We start from the raw sequence: 27,960 nt of genomic DNA, 5'->3' as shown, positions 1-27,960 counted from the left end.
CCAGAAACTCAAAAAGGTATACATCACCAAACAAATAATGATATTAAATAGAAGCCCGAGAACAATGCAATTCTAGGTAATGGATGAAGAGATGAAAGAACCAAGTGAACATTGTCGAATCAGTTTATGAGATGCATATAACAGCATATACAAAAAGCAAAGGAAAATGATAGAACATGTTGAAAGTATTAACAGAATTTCAGATGAAAATTTTTGCATCTTAAATATCGATATATGGTAACTCAATTAAACATGGTTCTTCAGTTTCTCATTGTCAAACACAAGATTCTCTGTCATCATCATGATATTTCTAAATTCAAAAAATAAAAAATAGAATTTCAGGTACATGAGTAGAAGTTTGATGCCACAATCTCAAGTAATCCTTTTGGGTTGTCAACATGGACCCAATGGCCAGACTTAGGTAGGACATGTAATGAAATCTTTCCCTCTTCAGGTCCCTCTTGCTTTCTAGAGAGGTAATCAAGACGCTCAATCACATGCTGTGTCCACCTGTCACTGTTCTCTGCTTGAACAATAGCGATCTCCAATCCTTTTGGTGGGTGTTCCAATAGAGGCCAATAACTCTTTTCCCTGCAACCATCATCTTAGTACTCAGAGATTGCAAAAAACGGAAAACATAAGCTACGATAAATAAAGAGCAAAAATTGAATGCTAAGGTGCTATGTATCATTACCGATATGAGTCAAACATCTCTATGCAGGCCTGAAGATCAAAAGCCCATACTACATGTTCACCTTCATTCTTTAGATTGCTGCCAATCCAATTGGAGAGCATTTTGGAAAATCCAAGATTCAGCATATGGTCAACAACCCACCTGATTTTGAGATGAAATTTACAAAGCATTAAAAGACCTAATTAAGTATATAGCTCGAGTAAAGTCCGGTAAATTTCAATGTTCAGGACACAAAGGTTAAGCAAGTCCATGATAGAGTGGATGCAAGTAAAGTAGTTGCTTTTGTTTTTTTTAGAAAAAAACCCTGATCATAGGGCCTCAATGGATAAATTCAAAGTCGCATATAATATGAGTCGATTGCTTGGTGGAGTATCTCTTCTGATCCTGCTGATCAATAATATAAACCTAAAGTTCTATCTAGTGATACATGCAACAAACTTGCAAATGGATTTGAACCATCCACAGTGTAAGTCAGAATATATTTTATTTGGTCAGTATTATCTAGTACACACTCACATAACCATGACTAATTTCACAAATTTTAGCATTTCTTACACAAGAGTTAGTTCTTACAATCAGAAAAGCAACACTATTTGATGATACAAAGTAATAACGTGAATCAAGTAGGCATTCTTAGTTGGAACATGAACATAAGAAGTAATGAGTCTCTTTTCAGGTTGACACAATCTGGATGCAAGATCTTGTATAGCTCCTCAACTACTACTATCTTGTAGATAGGGAGGCATGCCATTCAACTCAACAGCAATTTCCTCCTATACATAAATCTTTTCCGAGAAATGGCAAAGTGGACTGTCCAAAAAATTCCATTAAGAGAAGGTATTGGTGTGCTTTTTTTCGAAGTACGAACCAAAGTAAAAAAGTTGATTAATTAGTTCACATGTTTGAGCCAGTTCACTAACACATCATACTTGGTCATGCAATTTAAACATTGTATGGCATCACAGAGTTTTCTAATAACAGGGAGCATACTTGCGTGATGGCAATGGAGATGGCAAACTTTGAAGAGTAAGCAAAACCTTTTCCACCTCACCATTAGTTTCGTCAGAGTTTACTTCTCCTGGAACAGAGTCCAAGACCCAAAGCTGTTCTGCACCAGAAAATGATGAGAAGGCAAAAGTCTTTTCAGTTGAACAATATAATTCACTAAGAAAAAGAGAAATACTGTAATCCAGAAAGATTGAATCTCTTGAAGTGAGAACCAAAATTTTATTTATAGAGATCGAGTTGGTTGATCCTGAACCATGGGATAGGTCTACGAAGCTACCTATTTCACTGGAAAAGGGAATCATGAAAGAAATCACATGATGCGAAAGAAAGCACATTATATCATAGGATCATTCTACAATTTAAATAAACAAGAAAAATCCAACTTGAAGAAGGTATAATAAACATCAGGAGCATCCGCATAAGTGTACCAAGCAAAGAAGTACCTGCTTTGGAAGAACAGCTAATTCACCATAATCCCCACGAGCAACACTGGCTGCAAATTCCAGGGCAACTTTTCCACCCATGGAGTGGCCTATGACTACATCCGGCCAGGCCCAGCCATGTGACTTCACCAGATTTGCCAAATCCTTTGCTGCATTAACCATGTCATGGGGTAGATCAAGTCCCTTTAGTCCAGCTGATCTACCATGATTCCTCATATCTACAAGCACCATCCTCCAAACTATACGCATAATACAAACATCAATCAAATAAAATTCCATTAACTAAACAAAGTAATATAGCACAACTGAATATGAATGAAAATAGAGTGTATCAAAAAAAAAAAAAAAAGGATAGCCCCGTGCACTATACTCTATCTAATCCATGCGGAATTAGGGATACTAAATAGTGGGGTATCTCTGTGGCTCATACATGATTACCCAAGTCGCAATGCACCAAAATTCACACTTGAAATAAAATCATATCAATGGGCAAAAAAATCATATAAGAATAAGAGGGAACAAAATTTCAATAGCTGAGCATTGGAACTGAGCCAAGAGAATCATAAAAGAAAATTTCAATATTTTTCAATGGAAAGAAACATACCGAGAAGAAATGATGGAAATATTATTGCAATATCCAAGAAAATGAAATTCACAATTTGGTTGTTGGGGGGGTGGGAGAGAGAGAGAGAGAGAGAGAGAGAGAGAGAGAGAGTCAATATTTTGCGCAGAATTAACACAAAATGAAACCACGTTCGAACCTAAAGGGCATTGATTATTTGCTAATTGGACAGCAACGGGATAAAGACACGACTTTTGCAAGGAACATGAACCTTGAGAGGGAGATGATTTCTGAAGCTGGGCGGCAAGGTCGCGGGAGAAGGATCGCCAATTCCTTCCGGATCCTAGCAGGCCGTGGAGGACAAACGCAGTGGAGTTGACGGGCTTCTCCGATGCCTGAATCTCTTCGAAAGCAAGGGTCTCGAGCGACCTCGCGTCGCCGAAGCAAGGGGAGAGGGGACATCTCGTCAGAAGACCCCACGAAGCGGAGGCCGACGAGAAGCCGAGACGCGATCGACGGGTGGCGCCGCACAGAACTTTCGCCATCGTATACGAGAGCAAAAGAAATCGTACTTTGGGCCTTTATTACGCGTCCCAAAACCCGCAGACTCTGTGACGCTCTGCGCGCTGTCTGCTTTCCCCTCCATCGATACCCATTAAAGTTGGTCAATTCACAAATTAATTCCTAAAATCATTAGTTTAAGTGGATTATGTTCGACCAAGATTCCTAAAAATTCTTCTATTTTTGTATATATGTTCATGGGTGCATTCCAAAACTTTGTGTGACTAGCAAACATACATACATACATACATATTCCAAAGGGCTTCAAACAGACAGCATCGGATACAAACTCAAACCCAAAGGAACCAATTGCATGTCAGAAGATGCCAAACATGAGTGAGGATGCCATCAATATAATAGAAAGAGTCTTAATCAAGGTGTTCTTATAATTTAAGAAAATTCTTGTAAAAGAAAAGGAAGACTACAGAAAAGAAAATTCTTCTTGTAAGCCATCTCAGCTTTCCTAACAAGCAATTGCATCAAGTATTTGACAAATCTTTGATCACTCAAATCAATCTACTCTCAATAATTCCAGTCAGTCCATAACTATGTGTTAACCCTGTTGAAATGCTGAAGATTTCATGTTTTGTCTCAGTGAAGTGGAATCGCTGTCCAAAGTTAAAAGCTGATGAAAACTACAAAATGGAGGCTACAGTTTCCATATCCTTTCATGTAGTCTTCAGCTTAGTTGGTGTTGAAGCATGATGGGAAAGAGTCCTATGACCCACGAAGATTAGAAAAACCCCAAGAAGACCGAGAGCCTCCAGAGTTGTGAAGAGATCCAACTGTTCCAAAAAAGATGAGAAAAAAAGAAAAAAAAAACATGCCAATAAGATGCGCTGATGAAATATTGCAAAAGCTTCATGCCTGAACTGAGCAAGAAAGCACCTTTAACCAAAAGAACACGTAGAGCAACAATATGGCACCAATGCCACCATGGAAGAGTATGGAGCAAAAAGCAGGCACAGATGAGGAAGGGAAGCCTTTTAGGTTCACTCCAAGATGCAACAGCTGCAGGAAAAGGAAAACCAATAATTATAAGGGTGACGACACACTAAATGGATAAATCAGTCCATGCTTGGGGCTATTAGCCGGGCATACATATGGATGTAAAACAATTCTGTAATGATATAGAAAAATAACCAGTCAGTGAAACAGTCAATTCATGAATCTTGCCTTCACAGCTATAGGACATCTATATTACTTTTGCTATTTTTCTTTCAATCTGGATTATGAAAAATCAAGCTACTTTTTATGATATGATATATTGGACAGAGTTCAGAACAACTACAATGCTACACCATACCATATTGTTAAGAAAGACTAGGATTATGATAACATAAAACCATGAATTACAAGTAAATTTCCAACTGGAAGAGGAAAGTCTCACCCCTATCAGAAATCCTACAAGTGGTAGAAGTGTAAGAACCAAAAATGCAGAAGACAGCTCCTCTGGAGGTCTCTTCTCTGGTGCCCTGAAGATGTGTGATATCTCCTGCTTTGGCACAAATCTCAAATAAGGATCAATGGGTTGTGGTGGAGGGGGTGCTGCTTTCTCGGGTGATTGTGGTAAATCTAAGTCAATGTGGCCAATGGCACGAAGAAATGAATTCTCCTGCATGGTATGAAAAAATTCAGTATGACTCGTATTAGAAAGGACAGTTAATTATAATATTATAAGTTATACCATTGCAGCATCGCCAACAGCAAGTTTAATGTCGTATCTACCAGAAAGGTAATAAAACTTCTCCACCAAACCAAGGAAGTCCTGCAAATTTCACATTGTTAGCATCGAGAATTTCAAGGCTCGGAAAGACAAGCATATGTACAGATGTCATGTATCGTCTCCACCTTTTACATGCAAATTTGTCGGCTCACAAAAAATGTGATTTGGACCTTCACAAAATAAAAAAGAACAAAAGGAATATCCTCACAAAAACACAATAGTACAAGTGTAAAACAGTATGACTCTCCAAATTCACTAATTTCCAAAAACACATTTAGTGTAACTGATGAGTGTTGAACCGTTACAACCAAATCAGAGATAAGCCTCAAAGTGGTAGTAAGCCTCAAATTGCAGTACTTTTGCAGTCGTTACCTTCATCAGTAAAGCAAAATTATTTCTCGGGAATAATGAAAGAGCTGAATCATTCCAACTTCAACAATTCAGTCTGCCTCAGCTACTCAGTAGGTGGGTGGCAAGAGGCAGGGAAACAGCATCGAAAGACAAGGACTCAGGTATGTATATTTCCTTCTGGCATTTTCTTTTCAGGTAGCTTATTTCATTTGTATTCCTTTTTTTTCTGTTTGTTCCCAAGACACACTGCTGCCAGTTAACATGAACAGAACACACCATTTCAAAGGCCAACTGACACCCCAGTGCTGCTGGAACTTAAATTCTTGGTTTAAGCCATTAGATCTTCAATCTAATCTTACAGGAATTATCGTAATTCTTTACATGTCCTGAGAAAATAATGAATGAATTAGGATTACTTGGTTTTGTCAAAGGTAGCTATTTAAGTCGATTTATTCTACATAACTCTATTCAAGATATAATGAAAATTAGATCAGATGTCCTGTTTGAGTTCCTCAGCATGGCAGGTAAGTTGGAGCCATTTTTAAACTGCAACACATCACTATTATACAAAATATTTATTTGCAATTTACTGAATTAATTACTTCATTTTCAGTGGATTCTGTAAATATTGTCTTCGTTTTATCTTATTTAATTAACTATCTTCCATTTCCCCAAATGCAGTTCTGCGCACCCTGAGTCCACATCAGACAGTTGACGTACGGAAGTACCCTGAAGATCTCATCAAAATGCAAACTAAAAAACAGTAGATAAGTAGATTGTAATACGAAACAAAGGAACAGATATAGACAAAGACAAACTTAACTAGTAAAACTTTATATTTTCCTGCAGAGCTTTCCAAAGCAAAAATGTGCTCAACTTTGCTTTCGTGCGTCAATTTTAGAAACACCTGTGAATAAATGCTCTTTATCAGACAAAAACAAGAATAATAAATGCACAGAAGATTTTCATAGAAGTTGGGATGCACACCTGGTGTGGCTTAAAAGTATGACCAAGAGGAGTTAAAAGCTGGAAATTCAGGTGCATCTTCTTTAAATGATTTGCTGCTAGCGAAACTGTGTTGTCTCTTGATAAATCTAACCTGTGAAAAGAAAATAATACAATCAAAGATAGTTTAATAATTCAATAATTCCTCTGACAATTCAATTTAGAAGAAGACAATTTGCAGAAGTATGTTAAGAAAGAATGTATTCCACAGGAAACATCATAAAATAGATCAAAACAAAGGTAACTCAATTCTTAATACAGTACCACTTTTCTGATGACAGTATTCTTGTTCTGTTTTAACAACTGCTATGAAATAACCAACTACAGTAGCATCTCTAATTAACAAGCACACACAAAGGTCTTCCTAGATTGAAGCCAACTTCAGATAAAGGAGTGGATTGTTCCAAGAATCTATTAATTATGTCCAGAGTACATCAGCGCTAAAACACAGGTGTATCTTCTAGGCAATGGGTGATAAGCCTAATCACTTCAGGATCATTTTTTCACCAACTTGACTGACAGGAGAATATCAACCCTATTCTCTTTTCACATATCTAGTTTTATTCATATCAATGAGTCCAAAACAAGATATATTTAATTTTGATGTGTCATAGGGATCCATAACAGAAGGCATGCACTTGTGGACTTTATTCTTTATTAAACTGAAAAAAAATCCAGAGCTCGAACTAAAAGCCAAGTCAATCTGAATCAGACTAAAAACTTACATATTATTGTACCTATATTCCAGCTATATTTTATAAGTAATGATATTTTAGATAGACAAATTATAATTATTCAAAAGGGAGAAAAACCGAACTGATATGAAGTTGGATGCAGAAACATATAATGCTCGTGAATGAACTCATATTGTATAAACAGAAAACACATTACTTTTGCAAGGCCACTGCATTTTCAGCATCAGTTACAAATATTCCAACTGCAGCCTTGTCAGCTTTAATGATTCCAGTAAAAAAGAAAAATGCTTTGATGCGCCCGCCAGTAGCATAAATGTTCAAGTGGTCAGGATCATGAAGGGAAATCTGTCATGATACAGATAGACAATTGTAAAAATAATTTAGTAAAGGTTCATAAAAAAAAAGCAATATTAATTTCTAAAGTACCTCAAAAAACAGAATATATTTTCCAACATCTACTTTTAGTGGTAGGAGATCCAGGTAATGAATGCTGTTTTCTGGGTCAAATTGAAGCTCCTGTTATTTTAAAAAAAATTGGCATAGTTTGGACTTTGGATAATAAAAAAAATAGCATATGTAAAGAACACAATTAAAAACAACATATAAAGGGTTCCAAAGAAGTGAAGAATACCACAAACAAAATCAAAATAGAGATTCCTTTTACCTTGTTCTCTAGGATTGGAACATCTTCTGAATCAAGACTGAAAACTTGCACCAAATTCACTGTTAGAGGAGGTGCAGCTGAACCAAACACTGTTGTCACGTCAGCCTGAGATAATCACAAGAATACTGATTACCTTAAAGTAACAAACAGAAAGACCTAATATAAGAATCATAATGGCATAGTCCAAACTGTCTACTGATTCTCTCTTCTACAGATCTAGCTTTCATAATAATTTCAAGCTAGCAGTTAAAACTCAATAAGTTATTGGATCATTAATTAGTACTACTAGATAAAAGCAAAATGAAAGATAAACAATGCATTTACAAGACACAGGAATAAGACTGTTGCACCAAGTCACCTTAAGATGGTCCTTTGAGCTTAATGAAAGCACAGCAGCAGGAAATGAAAGAATTAGAGGTATAGATATCCTGCACATAGTAAATGATTTTTGCAGTAAGTACTTAAATAAATGCTCCGATGAAACATGTTAACATACATCCACAATTATACTGAAGTGATTGCAATAAAAGGTGAACTAAATATCATCTGGCATAATCAAGCAACAAAGAACAGCAATAGTGAAACAATAGTCATGTGCGCGCATTTGCCACTACAAGGGAATATTCAGGTGTACTTTTTAGAGATGAGTAATGCCCTAATACCCTTACCACATAATTCATATGTAGCTGTCGGCAGGGTAGTAAAAGAATATGCAACTTCTAATTTGATGATGATATAAAAAATGAAGCTGATAAAACTGTGCAATGATCAAATAAACCAACAATGCAAATAATTACAACCATCAATATCAAGAATGTTGTCAAGCACAAGGCATAGAGTTATTTTACACAATTCATTCAACTACCAGTGAAGTACAACCATCCAAGTTTTAAATACCAGTCCAGAACCAGTTTGGTAGACTGTTATATAAGTACATACTGGTCAATATGGTAGAGAACCAGTTGGTACACAACATCATATTATATATATTATATAAAAAGGGGCCACGACACAGCATATGCATGTACTAGGCAGTACACCTGGTAAGCATTCAGTCAACAAAAGGTTTGTTACAGAAATAAATCAAGGCAAAAGAAATAAGAGATTTTACACGCTAGAAAGATAATATAGAGAGAAAATTCAGTCAAAAATGTGTCATAAAACAAGCTACATATCCAATCTAAATATACAACCAACCAAAGCTGACGCCTTTCACATTCCATGTGATAAACCAAAATAAGTTATATAAGATCAATCTTTCAATATTATAGAAGCAACTTTGAATGAAGTTACCACTGCATGGAGCAGCACGATCAAGCCATTAGAAGGCACATCTAGTCAATGATGTATAAAAGTGCCAGTAACTGGAAAAATATCACAACAATCTGACAAATGTTTAGTTGTATCATTTTTGGAGAACAAAGATGGCAAAAGAAATTACAGATCTTCTATTGATATGTCAACTACAGATCTTCCTAATCTGTACATTGAAATTAACTGATAGATATCACAAAAACAAACTGATTTCCTTTTACAAGACAGTAAAACTTACACCAAAATAAATTCAAATGCAAGCAACAATCTTATAAGCAAATAAAGTTCCATATCGAGACCAGTACTATTAACATTTAGATGCAGTATCTCCTACTTAAGATACATCTTACATACACCCTACTAATCAATAATTACTAGATCAGTGGACATATTTTTGTATCAAACTATGTTGCCAAATATCATATCTGAGACAAAGAAACACCAAAATATTAAGACAAAATATCATAGTATCAAGAAGACCAGAAACACTGAATAACAACACCCATAAAGTAGGCGCTTTAAAAAAAATAAATTCTATGAAAAGAAAACACATCAGTTTACCGGGATCACTAAAACAATTTACTTGCCTGTTGTTTTCCAAGCATGACAAGGACTCCAACTGAATATATATATCATTGGTTCTCCCAGGAATTCCTATGCTGAGAAAGAATTTTGCCAAGCCTGCCATTTTATCCCCACTAATCTGAAAATTCAGTTTGAAGAATTGACCAAAGCAGACGTGTAAGTAGGGGGTGGGGGGTGGGGAAACACAACAAGAACAAAAATAGCTTCAGGACATTTTGCTCACTAACTTCCAATTTCCCAGAGACAATGGCTGCAAAGGCAGTAACACCATGCACAACTGAAGCTGTGGTTGCAAGAGGGCCCTTATATTCTGTATCACCAATACGCTTCTCATCGAAGTATAGGGTTCCATCATCTGCATTAAGCACAGGAGTTATTTATGTCAGAGATAGGACACTGTCACTTGAAAAAATAATATACTTTATACATGTGAAAAGAAAAAGGCAGATCAGATTTGCTTATTGATACTCAGCTTAGTCAAAGTAGTCAACAGGATGATGTCAAAAAACAAGCTTTGTCAAACCAATTAGCTTCGTCTCAGTGAAAAATACATCGATTAAAGAACCCAATGCTTGATATATAAAAACTCACACATAACAGAACAAGATGAAACAGTAATTGATCAAATGGAAGATATCAAGCACAGTAACAAGGAAGCAATAATTGACATACCATAACTTTTAATGCTATCAAATAGCTTCACAATGTCATTCTTTACAACTTCAATCTGTCAAAAACATAAATACATGTTTAATTTGGTGCTTGAGCAAGATAAAACTATTGACATAGTCACAGAAAAATTAAAATTTGGTTATAAATTGGACAACAGCTATAGTGTTGAAAACTAATACCAACCAAAAGATAAACAAGATAGAATCAAAAGTTATATAATAACAAAGCAACTCAGCTAACTAGTTAGAACAAAGGTGATGCCACTGACCTATCATTGTCTCCAAAGCCAACTATCAAACTGAAGAGTCGATAGTTGAGACTGAACCAAAAAGAAAAGTAAAGGCTGACGAGACAAATAACCAGACCAACAAGCATTATGTTAACTACTAGGAGATGGCTTCATCAGTCCTAAAGTTCTAGATACTTTTCTATTAGTAGTTATAGATCTAGATTTTCCAAAATTTTTATCCAATTTATATATATGTTATGAATACTTATATCAATGCACAGTTATCTCCATCTTATCCAGAATACAAAAGTGCTGCATGTGTCATACGGAACTTTAACTTTACTGAAATTAGATATATTGTGTAAACTACAACAAAGATTCAGTCTCTAATTCACAATCAACAAATTTGTGTGCAGCCTAACTTTTTTATACTTACTGAACAAACAATATAGATACAACATGAAGCACAAATCAATAAGCTTGACTCAGACAAATCTTATGTCAATTCAAGGTAGATACTTTGACATTGTTGCACTAAATAGAAGTTTGAGTTTTATAAAAAACGGTTGGTCCGGTGCACAAGGCTTCCACTAATGCAGGATAACAGGAAATAACCCTTCAAATAGGAAGGTTATTTCCACAACTAAAACCCTGGTCAACTAGATCGGGAAAAATCAACCTTGCCAATAACACTAAATTTTTTGGATTTTGATACCATGTAAAAGAGTAAATTATTTTATGCATAATGAAGACTTGCCTTAGATTGATCCATGTCTGAATCAGCCAATGAAAGAACACCTGCAAGTGTCTCAAGTGCTATCCCTGTAATGTAAGCGATGTAAGACTAATTAGAAAGGTCATATGACAAATGTCAAATATAGGATGATGACAGTGGCAGTAACATATGTTGAATCCAAGTTCTATCAAAAATGCAAAATGTTCAATACCAGCAGCATGAGTACTAGGTTCAGAATTATTGGAATCATAGCGATATCTTCCATCACTTTGACCATGTGCCTAAAAGTAACAAAATAATCGTTATGTGCAACAAGGATTACATAACAAAAGAAAGAGAGAGAAGAGATAACTAAATTTTGCAGGAAAAAAGGAATAGAAGCAGCCAAATCAATTACCTTTATGGAATCAAAGATAACATCAGCATCTAACAAGACAATGCTAGAACCTTGTTGCTGCATGGAAAATGAATCAACTCAGAACCCAAACTTTCCACATACTTAAAACATTGTAAGAGTTCAGATGAAGAACTAGATTAGGAGGTAACAAGGAATATCAAACACTGAGGAGTATTTAAACAGACATATCTTGGTCCATCAAAGTCTAAGAAACAGATAGAAAGAAACTATAAAATAGCAAAGATAACCCTAACATTAGATGTTTGCTGAGCCATTACCTTGATATAAAACAAGCTAAGGACAGAATAGTAGAAATCCATCAACGAGTTTGCTTCCTTTATACCAACAAGAAGTCTTGAAGCAACATCCTACCAAAAAAGAATTATGTGCTGAATGACAAGGTCGCAATAAAACCCACTCAAACTAAAAAGTGACATGTATCTAAAGGTCTTAGTAAAATTACCTCAAAGATTTGGGTGCCAATCTGGCATCCTAAAATGCTATTCACCCTAAGTGCATGGAAGAGATCCTCGGGCTTAGAAGATGATCCAAGTATCTGTGAAATAATTGGACATGTTGCATGACTTATGTCATAGGTTCTCTCTAGCCCCAGAATCTGGAAAGTTCTCAATGCTTGATAAGCTTCTTCCAAGCTGCAAATCAAAATACACATCAGGAATTGCCCATCATCATTTAAGAATTATGAAAAATAAACTCCAGACCATCAAAAACCTAAGTGTTGAAGCATGGTCTTGTTTGAAAACAGAAGGAAAAGTTCAATTACCAGCAACAGTGCATATTAGAAAGAAATGGAATTAAGGAAATGGAGTGTGGAGAAAAATTACAGTTTGGCGATTAGGGACCAAAAGACTTCAAGCAAATCAAAATATGATCTTATCAGGTGAATTACAAACTGAACAAAGAATTTCATCATAGGAATTTGATAAGTAGATGACTCTAGCAGTGAAAGATACATTTGAATGAACTTGACAGATTAACAATTGAAAATTGACACCAGTGCAAAAAACAACTACGAATTCCAGAATAGTCATCATGATTATAAGCAAAATCATTTATTAGCATGCATGATTACAGAATGTGACATGAGAATATCATACAATATCCTGTGATGATGGTTCAAAACACTTATATTAAAAAAATAGCACACTTAAGCAGCAATTATTCAACTGACTGCATCAGTGACTACTGTTAGTGACCACTCACCACCAGCAAAATCATGTAGATGTTTTGCAAGGTGCAGTTATTAAGGTCCCTGGCATCACTGTAAAACAATATCATATCATTACAACCAAAATTACATGTATCACTGTTAAAACTTAAAAAGTGTAAGCCCCTCGGAAGAACAACAAACTAATCGAATCAAGAGAACAAGAGCATAAACATAATTTAATACTCAGAACAGTAGAATCATATAAGTGATTAAAGAAAGCATTGGAGAAAAATTATCTGAATAAAATAAATGAGAGAGAAGAGAAGAAAAGATGTCAAAATAAAATATAGTAGACAAAGAAGCGTGCAAAAATTGAAGGATGTTTATCAGTCTAATTAAAGTGAAAATGCAGAATTTCCTGGCACATTATATTAGGGAAAAAGGCTGAAAAACACATAGTAAAAGTTTTCTAAAAAATTATACATATAGATCTTCTACCACCACATATATATCTAACACTGGAAACGAATAGATTCAAAAATGCATATGCGAATATGATCTAATTTTCAACACTAAGAACTTCTTTTTTCCCAGTAAAACCAACGTTTCGTTCAATAAGTGCTTTGATCAAGACAAACATTTCCTCGTAAATTGAATCTCATTGAGCCGGTACCGTCGGCTAAACTAAACAACCCTGGACCAAGCAAAATGAATTGCAACGGGCCCATGATCGTTAAAAGATCTATCTTCGACTTGTTTATGCAAACATCACGCGACCTATAATCTAACCTTCGAAATGATCCGTCGACGGGCACAAAAAGCTCCAATGCTACGGAACGGTGCGCGTCGGAGACCGGCCTGATGACGGAAGCCACGGAGATGGAAAGGCACGCGCAGATCAAGCCGGGAAACCCGAAGAACCGAAGTTTCCAAGCCATGCCTGAGGGAGGGGAGGGCATCAAGGGACCGGCAACACGATGGGAGCGGCCGAGGTCTCGATCGCTGCAGATCCGGAGTGCGATCTGAGACCTATGGATTCATCGATTGCAGAACGAGGTTTATACTTCCCGTGGCTTTCTAGGGTTTAAACCAGTAGTCCGAGATCGGGACGAGAACGAAGCAACAGAAAATTTCGGTGACGAACCGAGGTCCAAACCGAAACGAAGCGACATGTCAGGTTGGGCTGCGGTGAAGATCTCCTGTCTCGAATAAGACACGAAACATAGTTTTCAATAAAAACTAATTTTTAATAAAAAATAAAATTGGAGAAATTAATATAAACTTTAAAAATACAAAAATAAAAGTTTAAAATAATAAAAATAAAGCATATGAGAAATGAAAAAATAACGAAGAAAATAATAAGTATAACATAAATAGAAAACATAGGAGAAATAAAAAAAATCATTGTATTATTTATAAATATAACAAAAAAATACTTTTTGATAAATCTAAAGTTACAAAAAGAAAAGTAAAAAAATATTTAAAAAATAAAGGAGCTAGTTTTATCTTCCTAATCATTTGGGCCTCAAAAAAATCCCAACCAAAGTTTCTAAAGGCCCATATGACGACAGCGTTCCCTTCTTCAAAGCCCTCTCAACCTCTCTCTCTCTCTCTCTCTCACGTCTCCCTTTTCCCTTTAACAACTACCCTCTCCCTCTCTTCTTTCTCAAAACCCCTCCTCTTCCATGTCAACCTGCCACCGCGGGTAACACATACTCCAGACTCCACCACTGTCCCTCCTCCCTTCCCCTTCCAAGACCGGAAGAAAACCAGCCTCTTCTCCCCAAGAGAGATGGCTTCTGTCCCCGCAGCTCAGTCTCTCCCCCTCCTTCTCCTCCTCCTCCTTGTCATTGCTTTACTAACCCACTTCCCATGCTCCACCGATGTGAGTCCTTCCCTTCCTCACTTCTGTTTGGCATTTTGCCATTGTCATGTACTGATCGTGCAGGCTTCTCTTTTCCTGCATTCCGAGCCAGGCGGCGAGCGGGCCGACGGCGTCGATGAGGCCTGCATCGGCGGCGCTGCCGGGGCTGAAATCGGTGCTGATCGACGAGGCCAAGCGGCGGCGTCGGCTCAGCAGCTTCCAGATATGCGCCCTTTGCACATGCTGTGGCGGCCCAAGGGGCCTCTGCTTACCTTCTCCCTGCTGCTACACCATCAACTGCAACATCCCCAACAGGCCCTTTGGCTTCTGCTCCTTCACCCCCAAGACGTGCAACTGCTTTGGGTGCCACCTCTGAACCGCTCTCCTAGGTTATATCCTTTACTTGCTTGGTCATCAGTCACTGTGTGTGTGTGTTGGGGGTGCCAATTGAGAAGAAAGAATGTTCTTTTTTGTTTTGATTTCTGCTTCTATTGGTATTGGTTTACATATGTATTGCATCCGCACAGGCGATTGTTAAAATGTTTATATTGAGTGGTACTTCTAATTTGTAGTACTTGTCTGCTGAATTGTACTAGTTTAGTCAGCATTTAGGAATGTAGCAAGTGCATTGCTCATGGTTTTTGATACTGCTAGAATTGAGTGGGAGTACCAGTTGTGAGTGGGTGTTCGAAGATGAGTTCTGAGTTAAGGGTGTTGGTTGGTTGTTCACCATTCATCAATAAAGAAGGCACCCAAAAGTATGTGGGAGGTGGGTGGGAGTTGGCTAGGGGCATTAAAGCCAATAGTTTATGTAGTATGGTTGGTAATGTGGTCCTTTTATTTTTTATGGAAGGTATTTAGGGGAATCATATACTTACCACTATGTTGTGTTTTAGTGTTTAGATCTCGCTATAAATTTGAGTGCATATGGCATGATGATGTCAAGAAGAAAGTTGAGGATGTCCCTTGTGCTTGAGCTTTCTTTATGCTTTTTCCCATGGAGACAAAAGTTTCTTGATTGCATTCATACATAGACTGGAACAGAATAAATACCTCATGTGATGGAAGGCTACTTGAGGGATCATTTACTTACCACTCTGTTGTGTTTGAGTATGTAGTTCTTGCTATAAATTTGAGTGCCTATGGCATGATGATGTTAAGAAGAATGTTATGGATGTGCCTTGCGCATAAGCTTTCTTTATGCTTTTTCCTTGGAAACAATGTTTCTTTATGCTTTCTGAAGTCTTAAATTGTATACATATATAGACTGGAACAGAATAAATACCTCTTGTTAATGGTGAGCTGGGATCATCCCTTCCAAAAGAAGACGAAGATGGTGCTTATCTTTTTTCTAAGACAACTGTTGTAATTTAGGGTTTCTTTTCATATATCAAATAGGCGAATTTGTACTGTCCTCTGCATGTGGGATCTCATGGGATTGGTAGTATTAGTGACCCCACAATCCTCTGTGAGTATGCATGCCATGCAAGGCTTTTTTGAAGAGCAGGAATCTTGTTGACCAGCTTCTGGAGGGTGCCTTCCCTCCATGTGCCTATGTGTGTCTTCTTGACAGCTTATGATCTAGCTTCTGACATATTTTAATCATGTGTAACCTAGGTAGAAAAATAAATGAATCAGCATAAGAACATAAATCTAGAGAAAACATACACACAAGATAACGCATCCAATGATTATGTGCCTTCTATATTGGTCACGTTAGCAGTTTATTTTGTCTTAATCTTCACTCTTAACATGTCACAAAGATTATTGTAATGTTGTCCTGCTCAATTCTTGGTTTTTTTTTTGTAGGAAAATATCTGATAATTAGTGAGTCATTGAGAAAGTTGAGTTGTTCTAGTTTGGAAATAGCAGTTCAAATTTCGATCAACATCAGCTGATCATGATTGAAATTTTTGGCTTTGGGTTTAGATTGAGCATCTCCTAGGTATACTCCATTTATGATTTCTTTTTATATAATCTGTATAATAGAGACTTTCTGCAGTGCATTTCTATAACACAAAAATTGCTCATCAAAAACCCACCTAGCCAAATTTATCATTGGACTAGGTTGGTGATTGATTTATATTTTGGGATTGTTGGCTCAAAGTTTGGTTTAATTTGTCAAACCCAATTTATGTGATGTATGTTGACAACATGTAAAGTAGGTTTAATTTCAAAGCATTGCATAATTTGCAGCCTCTTTGAAGCTGCAAATTATGCAAATCAGTCCAGTAAGGATGAGATCAATTTTCCTCTGTTTTTCGTTTTTTTTTGGTTTTTCATTCAGTAATAAATTTCTGAATGCTTTAATTATTTCAATTCACATGAAGTAGTTGGAAGAGGAAAATTGATAATGAGGGAGTTTGAGTCATTGAATTCTTTGCTGGAAATAGTTATACTTTCCTAACCATGAGTTATTATATGCCTAATTCAGTTCCTTAAAAGTTACTTGTATCTCCTAAGGTGCAGATATTTAAAATGTTACTGAAATAAGATGCTATTGATGAAGAAAAACTGCAGGTTCACTCGGCAAACATGAAACAAGGAGTTGGTTTCTGAAAGCGAAGAAAGAGGGAGATCAGAAACTGAAATCACATCCAAATACTGAATTACTTGTTCTGTCTTCTTTTCTAAAATCAACCTCTGTTGTCTTCCAATTGCTAATCAGCCAACTTTGTTATTTTCTCCTCTAGGATTTTCCAAGCACAAAAAAAAAAATTCCCTTGCTAGTTGATAAATATTTTGGTTATGGAAACTGTAATTCCAGGAGCTTAAGTTGTTAGCTAATATTTTCTATTATGAATAAGTTGGTTTCATCTATTAAACTTTTAGATTCAATGAGATTGATTAAAAATTAAATATTATATCAAAATTAAGTGTGCTGAGTTCATGATTATGTAATTAATTTTTACTGTGTTTGATTTGAATCATCTGTCATATGGAAAGTATGAAGAATATAAATGCCTCTTAGCTTTTTGTGATGGTGGAAGTTGCTAACGTTATTGACCACGATGTAGGGTCCTTAGTGAGCCTGAAAACAGTATATTAATATTTAATATGCTGCTCCTTTTGGTCAATTCGGGGTCTACAAGATCATGGCCATGTCCATTAGTTCATATAGGTAACCTAACATGTAAACTTTGTTTTAAATTTCATAAAAATAATAAAAGATAAGTTTATATGTTTATTTCAATTTTCTAAAGTTTTGGGTGAAATACATATTTTAAATCTTTTCTACTTATTGATAAAAGAAATTGATATATATATGACAGTTGGAGCCTTTATGATGCCAAACAAAATGCTAAAACATGTAAGTGTATGACTTACACATAAAAACTTTATCATCTTATTAATTTTTTTAACTACCTTTGTTTATATATATATATATATATATATATATATATATATATATATATATATATATATCTCCAAACATTCCATTACAAATTCCTAAGATGCCGTCATTCTTAATATATAATGATATGACGCTTATTAGCTGTCAAAACTCTTATTTTTAGAAGGCCTTCCTCATCTCCTTCCGCAGACTGGACGCGACTCCATCACTCTCGAGTCTCTCTCCCTTCTCATCTTGCTTCTTGGAAATGGCGTCTCCGCTCCTCCTCTCCATCTCAACTCCTTTCGTCCCCCTCGGCCGCCGCTGCCTTTATCCGCACAACATCGCGGCTCCCCCGCTCCGTTATCCTTCTTCCGTCGCCTTCCTAAAACCCTTCCAAAGCCGCAACATTTGGGGCACCAATTCCTCGAATTCCCTTCGTCTCTTCGGTAGAGCTCACGTCAGAGGGACTCCAATCGGAGGGGCGGAATCCGAGACTTCGATTTCCGATGAGTCTCGCGTCGGCGAGGACTCGGCGTCGTTCGAGTTAGGGGAGCAAAAGTTATCATCCTGGGCTTACTTCACGGCCATACTAGGCGCCGTGCTCGTCGCGCTCAATATTCTGTGGATTAATCCGTCCACGGGGTTCGGCACGGCATATATCGATGCGGTTTCTGGACTTTCCCCGAGCCCGGAGGTGAGTTTGGATAAAAAGCTTCTAACTTGCCGAAGGATTGGTAGTTGCATTATGCTATGCGTTCTTCTAATTTATTAGATTTCTTCCCTCTTTTGAACTCGTTATTTTATTATTTTATTCGAAAGATAGTCAGGGAAATAATTTTTAAATATTAAAAAAAAAATAAGATTATGTATATTAAATATTTAAATATTTAAAGATAAGATTATGTGGGGGTAGTAGATGATAAGTAATTATGATGCAGTTGTGTGACACAGAATACATTGCATCTTTGGCAATAACATGGTTGAAAATATTATGTATTATTTTCTTTATCTTTTTTGGATTCCTCAAGTTGGTAATTTTTATCTTCTTGTTCAACTTAAGGTCATAAGCATATAAAATTTAACCAATTGGTTGTTCCCTAATCTTAGGCCTTGTAAAAAGCTAATTTGAATAATTCATGGGAGAATGACAAGTCCACATATTGTGAAGTCATCATCAATTTTTCAATCTCCAACAAAGACTGTTGAAGCTAATTCATTTGAAGGTCCTCTAGTTGGATTCAAATTAGTCATCTAGGTGTCATTGGACAGACTTGTCATTCTGCTGCCAGTAAAATCCTTCGTAGGCCATTTTAATTACTACCTCTCATCGAATCATTTTCTTTTCATTAATTTAGCTTGATTTCTTTTCAAATTAGATCTAGAATTTTAATCTCACTATAAATGTCTGTGAAGTTTTCACATGATTTCTGAACATTACAGTTCAAGTGGGTCTGTCTATAGAAAGTTTTTTCCTGCAGTTGATGTCATGTGTTTTTATGTTCAAATTTATTCTGTGTCATATCAACACTGATCCTATATGTTCAAACTTTTTGGTTTATTTTCTTTGCTTTCAGGATCAAGCTTTCTGTTATGAGTTTATCTTAAAATCTAGCATTTGTCCAGCTAAGAAACTTTGGAAGATCATTGCCTTGGGCCTCATGAACATCTTAGACAGACATAAGAATACACAAATTGACAAATGGGAAGAACTACATACTCTGGGTTTTGCATTTAATTGCGGAGCTAATATTGTACTAAAGCCAAGCATTTAGATTGCCAGACAGATTGATATCAAGGTAAGTCTTGCAGGTGCAACATATATAAACATGCACCTAAAACTAGAGAAGTGATGAGAATCACAATGAACTATTGGTGGCTTGTATAATATTTAAAGTAAGCCTTGCACACACAACATATAAACATGAACCTAAAATTAGAGGATTGATGGGAATGATGATGAACTATTGGTGGTTTGTATGATATCCAAGTGGTCTCTTGGAAATGAGACAATGGAAGAGAGTACCATTACTTAGCACATGATTTAATAGACAGGATATGTTTGAAATGTTTGAGAAAGAAAGCCCTGCTAATTTATTCCTTAATTTCTTGGTGAAGAATAGATTCCTTTATTTCATAGTTGTTTCTTCCTAGGTTGTAGATAGTGCCTGCCACCTTTTCTTTATCCAGGCCATTATAAAATGGAAATTTCTTATGGTGACCCCTTTTTCTTTGCTTATACAGGTTGTACTTTTGTTGCTTATTGTCATTTTTGCTATCGTCCATAGTGGTTTGGCAAGTCTACGGGATGCTGGTGAAGAACTCATAGGAGAGCGGGCTTACCGAGTTTTGTTTGCAGGGATTTCACTTCCTTTGGCAGTCAGCACCATTGTAAGTCCGTTAACAGCTTGTCAGATTTTGGCAGTCATAAAATAATTCTCTCGCTTGTAACTGCTGCTTTTTCTTGTATTCTTCTATCCTTATTTTCATCATCTTAAATATGTTTTCTTATAGGTCTATTTCATCAATCATCGATATGATGGTACTCAATTGTGGCAACTACAGAGTGTCTTTGGACTTCATGAACTTGTGTGGTTCTCGTCATTCATATCCTTTTTCTTTCTTTACCCATCCACCTTTAATCTTTTAGAAGTTGCAGCTGTTGACAAGCCAAAATTGCATCTTTGGGAAACAGGAATCATGAGAATCACCAGGCATCCACAGGTATATTTTCCTCTATAAGTATTCCTGGATTAAATCTCAACTTTGAGGGTGCTTATCCAACAATGCTTACATTAGGATGTTGAATTTCTATATTTGTACTTTGAGATGTTAACCTTCGTTTTATTGCTTAAGATGGTTGGACAGGTAATATGGTGCTTAGCCCATACGCTCTGGATCGGTAACTCTGTAGCGGTGGCCGCCTCCGTTGGACTGATAGTTCATCACATATTTGGCGTTTGGAATGGCGATAGGCGACTGGCACTTCGATATGGTCAAACTTTCGAAGTCTTAAAGAGTAGAACAAGTGTAATCCCTTTCGCAGCAATATTAGATGGACGTCAAAAGTTGCCCAAGGATTATTACAAGGAATTTCTCCGGCTACCTTATCTAACAATCACAGCCTTGACATTGGGTGCATATTTTGCACATCCACTTATGCAGGCATCCAGTTTTCGACTTCACTGGTGAAGCCACCTGAATGTTATTCCGTATAGTATTTTCTATGATCAACTAAGATGTGATGTTGAAGCCAAATCCACTGTTGGTGTGATAAAAGTGTAGGGAGAAATCAATTTCAAGGCATTGCATTATATAGTTGAAGAACTCTGTTGTAAAGAATGTTGAAGGGTAACACTTCTGTTGAATGAAAAGAAAACATACAGATCCAGATGTTACTTTGTGATTCATTGACAACCATTGTGTGTTCCTTTGTGTTGATCAAAAAGCCTGATCCGGTCCATCAGGGCCAAGGCCGGTCCGGTCCGGTCCAACCGGATTTACCGACAGGATGGTCTCGAACCGCGTGACCATATCCAGATTTAGGCCGCGAAGCACAACTGTCGTCCACCTTCCATTATTCTTTCCCTGCTCGGCCCCACTGCCGTTACGATCCTCCGCGGGACGCCTTAATATCACAGCTTCGACGCCCGGTTAATGGACATCTGCCCACCAAGGCCATTCCCCAAGTCTCATGTCACCGAATCACGTTAACATAGTCAGTTCCGCACGACCATCTTATTTACCACTTCCTTTGTAACATTAATTAAACCCGTATATGAACACTACGCGAAGATCTACTTAGCTCGTAGTAATAAATCAATTAAACCAATAAATATAAACCCTTCTCTGTCTCACTCGCTAGCTCCTCCTCCTCCTCTTCTTCTTCTTCGATCCTATCTCGAAACCCTAGCCAAAATGGCGATTCCCAATCCGAAGGTTAAACGCAATGCGGCGATCCGCCGCTTCTTCGTCGTCTTGCTCGCCGTATCCGTCGCCATCATCTTTCTGATTCTCTCCCTCACCGACACGGCGCCGGAGGTGAGCGGGAAGGAGGATGAGGGTTTGTTGTCTCTTCCGCCGTTGGATCTGTACTCTTCGGGCCTCCATTTTGTGCGGCGATCTGTCCTCGCCGTGCGATCGGATCCCCTCCGGTCGCGGGCGGAGCTGATCCGGAAGCAGGTCGGCGACCATGCCGCTGTGGCCGGGGCGTACGCGTCGTTCGCGCGCCGGCTAAAGCTCGAGAGCTCGAAGCAGGCACGCCTCTTCGCCGAGCTCGCTCGTAACCTCTCCCTCCTTCTCGCCGCCCACCGCCCCTTCCTCGAATCCGCCGCGCCACTGGACGAAGCAACCGTCCGAGGATTTGAGCGCGGCGTCAAGGACCGCATCCGCGCCGCTCGCCTCCTTATCGCGGATGCCAAGGAGTCCTTCGACAACCAGCTCAAGATCCAGAAGCTCAAGGATACCATCTTTGCTGTCAACGAGCAGCTCTCCAAGGCTAAGAAGGCCGGCGCTTTCTCGTCCCTCATTGCCGCCAAGTCCATCCCCAAGAGCCTCCATTGCCTTGCCATGCGCCTCATGGAGGAGAGGATCGCCCATACGGATCGCTACGTTGATCCCCCGACGCCTCCACCGGAGCTGGAAGACCCGAAGCTCTACCATTATGCCATCTTCTCAGACAATGTCCTCGCAGCGTCCGTCGTGGTGAACTCTGCTGTCCGCAACGCCCGTGAGCCCTGGAAGCATGTCTTTCACGTGGTTACAGATCGGATGAACCTGGGGGCAATGCAGGTTATGTTTCGTATGAAAGATTACTCTGGAGCACACATCGAAGTCAAGGCCGTGGAGGATTATAAGTTCCTCAACTCTTCTTATGTGCCAGTGCTCCGGCAGCTCGAGTCTGCAAACCTCCAGAGGTTCTATTTTGAGAACAAGCTAGAGAATGCCACCAAGGACACCACTAACATGAAGTTTAGGAACCCCAAGTATCTGTCAATGCTAAACCATCTGAGGTTTTACTTGCCTGAGATGTACCCAAAGCTCCACAGAATTCTGTTCTTGGATGATGATGTGGTGGTGCAACGGGATCTCACAGCACTATGGAAAATTGATATGGATGGGAAAGTGAATGGAGCAGTTGAGACGTGCTTTGGGTCATTTCACCGGTATACACAGTATATGAATTTCTCGCACCCACTTATCAAGGAGAAGTTCAACCCTAATGCATGTGGGTGGGCATACGGGATGAATTTCTTTGATCTGGATGCATGGAGGAAAGAGAAGTGCACTGAGCAGTACCATTACTGGCAGAATCTGGTAAGTTGCTATATTCTTTATTGTTTCCTTTATAAAATTATCTCTTTGGTAACTGAAAGCTAAAATTAGCATGTATTGTGTCTCCTTTGCAAAATTATATCTTCTTGCAACTGGAAGCTAAATCTAGCATGTACAATCATGCAAACAATGGGGAACAAAAGTAGTCTAAAAAGTCTAATTTGCATATGAAGTTCTTCCTGTTAGCTAGAAATAAATGCATATCAAAAGTCACCTCTTGAGGGTTAAGTTCAAGGTAGGCAATACCGAATGATACTGTCCGGTACGAGCGGTACGTACCGGTCCGACGACATATCGGTATGCGGACCGTCCGCTACCGGACGGAACGAAAAATAATAATAAAATTATATATATATATATATATATATATATATATATATATATACATATATATACATATATATACATATATATACATATATATACATATATATATACATATATATACATATATATATACACGAGGTGACGTCGCTTCGGCGACGTTGCCCCGCCTGGGAGAAGAGAGAGACGACGTCGTCGAGTTTTATATATATATATATATACCGGGCGGTATACCGAACGGTATATCGCTCGGTATACAATTTTGTACCGTACCGAGCGAACGTCGAAACTTCGGTACAGTACGAAATTACAGACCTTGGTTAAGTTTATATTTGAAATTAGCATGAGAAGAAATATGCTTGATTAGATATTCAGTAGATTTCCCATTAGTGTCTTGTTGACATATTTATTTCTGTAAATGTGATGTTTGGATGAAAATCTACTTTTTCCTCTTAGATTAAAAGAAAGGTTTTATTAGACATATATCAGGTCAGTATGCTTAATGGGCCAAATCATTGGACAATTAAGAAATATCGTACACAAAAAGTATGATTATTGATGTGCGTGGAGTTACTAGAAAAAATAACATAAAAAATATTTTCATTTAAGAACAATCAGTTGTTATTTTCTGATAGAGAATAAAATGATATAATTGTCTAGATGATATGAACATGTTTAAAGGAGACCTGGATGCTGTGATTCTATGATGTGATTTGTGCCTTCCATATGTAAAATTATGTTTTGGATAAATGCAACAGGAAGTGTTTATTATTACTCTACCATTTAGATGTACTAGGAAGAAAGATATCTAGGTATCTTGTTTGTTTCACAATCTTTAACTCATATTATTCAGTTACCTTTAGTGTCTGATATGGAAGCACTTGTTATTGTTGCAGAATGAGAATCGAACATTGTGGAAACTAGGAACTCTTCCACCAGGTCTAATCACATTTTACTCTACCACAAAACCATTGGACAAGTCCTGGCATGTGCTTGGACTCGGATATAATCCAAGTATAAGCATGGAGGAGATCAAGAATGCTGCTGTTGTGCATTTTAATGGGAATATGAAACCTTGGCTTGATATTGCCATGAACCAATTCCGACATTTGTGGACAAAATATGTGGACTATGATTTGGAGTTTGTCCGTCAGTGCAATTTTGCAGCATAGTTGATAACTGTCAACCTATGTTTGTCTGTAAGGGTATATTCTGCAGATGAATGATAAGTTTAGATATTATGCAGAATAAGAAGGCATTTTGAATTCCCCTGTGTTTGCTTCTTGGCCATGATTTAGTTATCTTCTTGATTTCTTCTTTCTTCTTATTCCTGTGATGCTCTATACTCATTCTTTTAGTTTAATCTTTTAGAGAATCGGTTTATAACTGGTGGGACTGTTGAAATGGATCTTATACCATTGTAATATCTTGCAAAAAGGGATGTGTCAACTTTTTTCAGTGAGAAATTTTTTATATCTCATCCATGAAACATTGATGTAAACCTTTTGCTGATGCTTTTAGTTTTTGTATTTATACATTTTTGGCAATATGGTATTATAATTGGGATTCTCTTACCAACATGATCTATGGGCATCAACATTGTCTTTTTCTTGTTGATCCTTTAATTAATTGTTTTCAAGTTATGTTTGGTCGGAAAATTTTGATCTTGCATCTATTTATCTTGTAATAACTGAGAACCTAGTGACATGACCAGTTAAAAATGATGAAAACTTGATTATATAGTAGTAAATGTTAGGTTAACACTCTAAAAGTGCATCTTATTTTTCTTTCATAGTTTGTTTTGGTTATCAAATAAAAAAGAGCTAAACAAAATCAAAGATAGTTAATTTCCTATGTTCTAATATTTTTTGCTGCCTTGTTAATATAGTGATGTGGTGGTATTTGCACTTATATCTTATCCACAACTTTTTTCATGTGTTATGCTTATACATTACTTGTTAAACATCTTTAGTGAATTGTAAATAGAATCATATATTGGAACAAATTGAACATATCGGAAACCATAGGTGGAACCATAAATTTCAGAGAGAGAACTATTCATGTAATTGCTTATTCTTGTAGTGCTTGATATGCTATCTGTGTTAGCACTTTGCTTGTTATGTTGCCTTTGAAGAGTTATAGATCTTTGTATTTAGTCACTATAAGAGCATGCTTTAGCTAGTTCAACTTTTCAAAGATGAGGCTGGTTGGTTTAGAGTTGGATGTATACATCAATCGAGCTCCTTTGGGATATTGCAGAAAAAATAAGTTGTGCAAAAATATTTGGTTTTGTAGAAAGATGGAGATGACTTGCACTCTGAGATTGTCAATATAAGGCAAGGATTTATTATAGAAAAAAAGATGGCATGAATCTGTATCTAAGAATTTAGAAAAGGTGTCTTTAACCCTAGCAAATATTTAGCATGTTTTGTTCATGGTACTATAGCAGTTCATGGCCATCATATTAGATTAGTTTAGATTTAAAACCACATGTTGCTCTCGCTTACCTTTTTTTCACAGATATACAGCATGATTTGCCCTACCAGCAAGTGAGGGAGAGGTTGCCATTTTTTTTGCTGGTGTTGAGCGCTCTGGGAGTACATTAAGTAATATCAATTCTTTATCCATAAGTCATCAATTATTGGGAGACACCCTTAGACTCAATCGAGGATGCAACTTGCGTGCTTATGTTTTCACAGATAGGGTTGCAGGTATAGTTTGATATTTGTCTTTGTCAACTGGGCTTTTTTGAGAAAAGGTTAGTACTCAAATTTGGTGCAGCTGAGCCCAGTGATATGCCTGTTTGTGATTAACATATATGATATAACATCTTAAATCTTCTGGTTTGCGAGGGACATCTTTCATTGAGCTCGTAAATGTGTCTCAAGGGCCAACAATTAAGGCTGACTCCACTGATTAGAAGGGGATCAGGTATGTGATAGCAGAGGGCTGATATACTATTTGTATCCACTCAGCTGGTCTAGGAATAAAAAGGCACTATATGAAGAGACAGTTTAGGTGGTGGTACAACTAGGATCTTGGGATCCATACTTAATGAAATTTGATCTTAAATAAGAAAGTTGTGATAGGAGTTACATGGAAGGCAAATTAAGTTATAATTACTCAGCATGAGTATGGTGAGTTGCTGTGCTATACACTCTTTTCAATGTAGTCCCAGATTGCTAGCTGAGAAGATTTTGTTGATTTTTTTTTTTCTACAAAGGGTAAGTGGCAAATGCGGGATTTGAGTCCAGGATCTTGCGGTATAATGTCAAGGTTTTACTAACTAAGCTAGTTGATACCTTCAAATTTTGTTTTAAGTTGTTAAATGATAGAGATAGGTTTGCATCAAATAAAATAGGCCCTGGGTTATTCTTGATGCTGAATGTTTACCAATCAGAATTTACACATTGCTGATTACATCTTTTTTTCAAGTGCCCAACCAGCTATTTTGCTGCTTAGGTAGTGGTAATCTTGATGACTATTTCCCATATAAGCTAATGTAGCATCATGACTCTTGTCTTTTATGAAACAAAGGTTGCAGACTGTTTGAAGCTTCTTCAAATCAGAAGGATGTATGCTATTGAATCATAGATTTGTCATTCCAAATTCTTCAAAACTTTGGCAATTTGGTTCTGTGGCAGAGGCTTCATTTTTAGTGAAATCAAGGGACAATACTGAAAAAGAATTTCCTCCCCGGACTTTGAATCGGAGGGTTTATGCCATGGTATTTCCTTAATGTTTCCTTCTTTATCCAATTATAATTACCTTTTTTTTGTCATACAGGAGCAAGTGGCTTCCTGAAGCTTTCATATTTGCTGTTTTGAGCACCTTATTCTACTAAGCCTTTAGGATTTCTCGAACAGGTTTCTACCTGGGCTTATAGTTATATGCGAGATTCTGAGGTGAATTAAACTTTATGGTTATGATTTCGTTCTTTGAAACCTGTAAAAAATTCCTTTTCAATTTCAGAAAAACTGCAAGCATGATTTTATGGAAATTGCATTTCTGGTATTGATCTTACCTCGTGTGTTTAAGTATGTTCCTGTGCATTCTTCACTCATCCATTCTCTCTGTTCTTTCTTTAGACGAGTGCTATAGTTGGTGTCAAACTACTGTGCTATCTCATCGAGTTGGTGAGTTTGGCGGTCATAAGTGTGTCATCTTTTATGTTTATGAAAGAGCCTCGTGTGATATATATACTGAAAATTAGGATTTCTTGATCTAAAATTGCTTTTTCCAAATACTTATGTCACTAAGAAACCTTGTTAGATCCAAGACACACTCTTTA

General features: G+C 37.2%; 4 protein-coding genes and 1 long non-coding RNA gene across 7 annotated transcripts; 3 read left to right on the top strand and 2 right to left on the bottom strand.

Annotated features, from left to right (window-relative positions):
* Positions 1-197: 197 nt before the first annotated feature.
* Positions 198-3,356, bottom strand: LOC135595825 (uncharacterized). The gene is made up of 5 exons (XM_065087227.1): positions 2,979-3,356; positions 2,146-2,384; positions 1,685-1,797; positions 695-835; positions 198-591 (listed from the first exon to the last, which is right to left on the bottom strand). The coding sequence occupies exons 1-5, from the start codon at positions 3,250-3,252 to the stop codon at positions 339-341; spliced, it is 1,020 nt and encodes a 339-aa protein (XP_064943299.1). The 5' UTR covers positions 3,253-3,356; the 3' UTR covers positions 198-338.
* Positions 3,357-3,622: 266 nt separating this feature from the next.
* LOC103968484 (dolichyl-diphosphooligosaccharide--protein glycosyltransferase subunit 2) lies at positions 3,623-14,020 on the bottom strand. Of its 3 annotated transcripts, none has more exons than XM_009381723.3 (19): positions 13,603-14,020; positions 12,106-12,295; positions 11,921-12,010; positions 11,643-11,699; positions 11,457-11,526; positions 11,267-11,331; positions 10,281-10,335; positions 9,836-9,963; positions 9,611-9,726; positions 8,068-8,137; positions 7,710-7,814; positions 7,472-7,561; positions 7,242-7,390; positions 6,333-6,444; positions 6,169-6,252; positions 4,956-5,036; positions 4,659-4,883; positions 4,157-4,279; positions 3,623-4,053 (listed from the first exon to the last, which is right to left on the bottom strand). In XM_009381723.3, the coding sequence occupies exons 1-19, from the start codon at positions 13,770-13,772 to the stop codon at positions 3,937-3,939; spliced, it is 2,097 nt and encodes a 698-aa protein (XP_009379998.2). In that variant the 5' UTR covers positions 13,773-14,020; the 3' UTR covers positions 3,623-3,936. The 3 variants fall into 3 exon arrangements, with proteins under 3 accessions (XP_009379998.2, XP_009379997.2, XP_064943298.1); XM_009381722.3 differs by lacking the exon at positions 13,603-14,020 and adding an exon at positions 12,867-12,977; XM_065087226.1 differs by lacking the exon at positions 7,472-7,561.
* A 417-nt stretch (positions 14,021-14,437) lies between these two features.
* On the top strand, positions 14,438-17,553 carry LOC108951338 (uncharacterized). The gene is made up of 3 exons (XR_010480667.1): positions 14,438-14,698; positions 14,790-15,066; positions 17,187-17,553. It is a non-coding gene; the product is annotated as an uncharacterized LOC108951338 (long non-coding RNA).
* Positions 17,554-18,164: 611 nt separating this feature from the next.
* On the top strand, positions 18,165-21,402 carry LOC135595824 (15-cis-zeta-carotene isomerase, chloroplastic-like). The gene is made up of 4 exons (XM_065087225.1): positions 18,165-18,708; positions 20,256-20,402; positions 20,526-20,735; positions 20,868-21,402. Exons 1-4 carry the CDS (start codon positions 18,280-18,282, stop codon positions 21,201-21,203), a joined length of 1,122 nt encoding a protein of 373 aa, XP_064943297.1. The 5' UTR covers positions 18,165-18,279; the 3' UTR covers positions 21,204-21,402.
* Positions 21,403-21,822: 420 nt separating this feature from the next.
* Positions 21,823-24,934, top strand: LOC135595822 (galacturonosyltransferase 8-like). Its single transcript, XM_065087222.1, has 2 exons — positions 21,823-23,327; positions 24,566-24,934. The coding sequence occupies exons 1-2, from the start codon at positions 21,930-21,932 to the stop codon at positions 24,839-24,841; spliced, it is 1,674 nt and encodes a 557-aa protein (XP_064943294.1). The 5' UTR covers positions 21,823-21,929; the 3' UTR covers positions 24,842-24,934.
* Positions 24,935-27,960: the final 3,026 nt, after the last annotated feature.

The sequence above is a fragment of the Musa acuminata genome, chromosome BXJ1-10 (assembly GCF_036884655.1).
Source record: "Musa acuminata AAA Group cultivar baxijiao chromosome BXJ1-10, Cavendish_Baxijiao_AAA, whole genome shotgun sequence".
In the NCBI taxonomy this organism is placed as follows: domain Eukaryota; kingdom Viridiplantae; phylum Streptophyta; class Magnoliopsida; order Zingiberales; family Musaceae; genus Musa; species Musa acuminata.
Note: the sequence above shows the minus strand (reverse complement) of the source record. Positions and strands in the feature narration are given on the sequence as shown.

Bases quoted from the DNA above. Each gene is read 5' to 3' on its own strand.
- LOC135595825 (XM_065087227.1), bottom strand. From the start codon at position 3,252: ATGGCGAAAGTTCTGTGCGGCGCCACCCGTCGATCGCGTCTCGGCTTC. The intron at 2,385-2,978 runs GTTCATGTTCCT...TTATGCGTATAG, and splicing joins GAAATCATCTCCCTCTCAAG to TTTGGAGGATGGTGCTTGTA. The intron at 836-1,684 runs GTATGCTCCCTG...TCTCAAAATCAG, and splicing joins TCTCCATTGCCATCACGCAA to GTGGGTTGTTGACCATATGC.
- LOC103968484 (XM_009381723.3), bottom strand. From the start codon at position 13,772: ATGCCCTCCCCTCCCTCAGGCATGGCTTGGAAACTTCGGTTCTTCGGG. The intron at 11,332-11,456 runs GTATTGAACATT...CTTACATTACAG, and splicing joins ACCTAGTACTCATGCTGCTG to GGATAGCACTTGAGACACTT. The intron at 9,727-9,835 runs GTTAGTGAGCAA...CTGAATTTTCAG, and splicing joins TTGTCTCTGGGAAATTGGAA to ATTAGTGGGGATAAAATGGC.
- LOC135595824 (XM_065087225.1), top strand. From the start codon at position 18,280: ATGGCGTCTCCGCTCCTCCTCTCCATCTCAACTCCTTTCGTCCCCCTC. The intron at 18,709-20,255 runs GTGAGTTTGGAT...TTGCTTATACAG, and splicing joins GACTTTCCCCGAGCCCGGAG to GTTGTACTTTTGTTGCTTAT. The intron at 20,403-20,525 runs GTAAGTCCGTTA...GTTTTCTTATAG, and splicing joins CTTTGGCAGTCAGCACCATT to GTCTATTTCATCAATCATCG.
- LOC135595822 (XM_065087222.1), top strand. From the start codon at position 21,930: ATGGCGATTCCCAATCCGAAGGTTAAACGCAATGCGGCGATCCGCCGC. The intron at 23,328-24,565 runs GTAAGTTGCTAT...TTATTGTTGCAG, and splicing joins ACCATTACTGGCAGAATCTG to AATGAGAATCGAACATTGTG.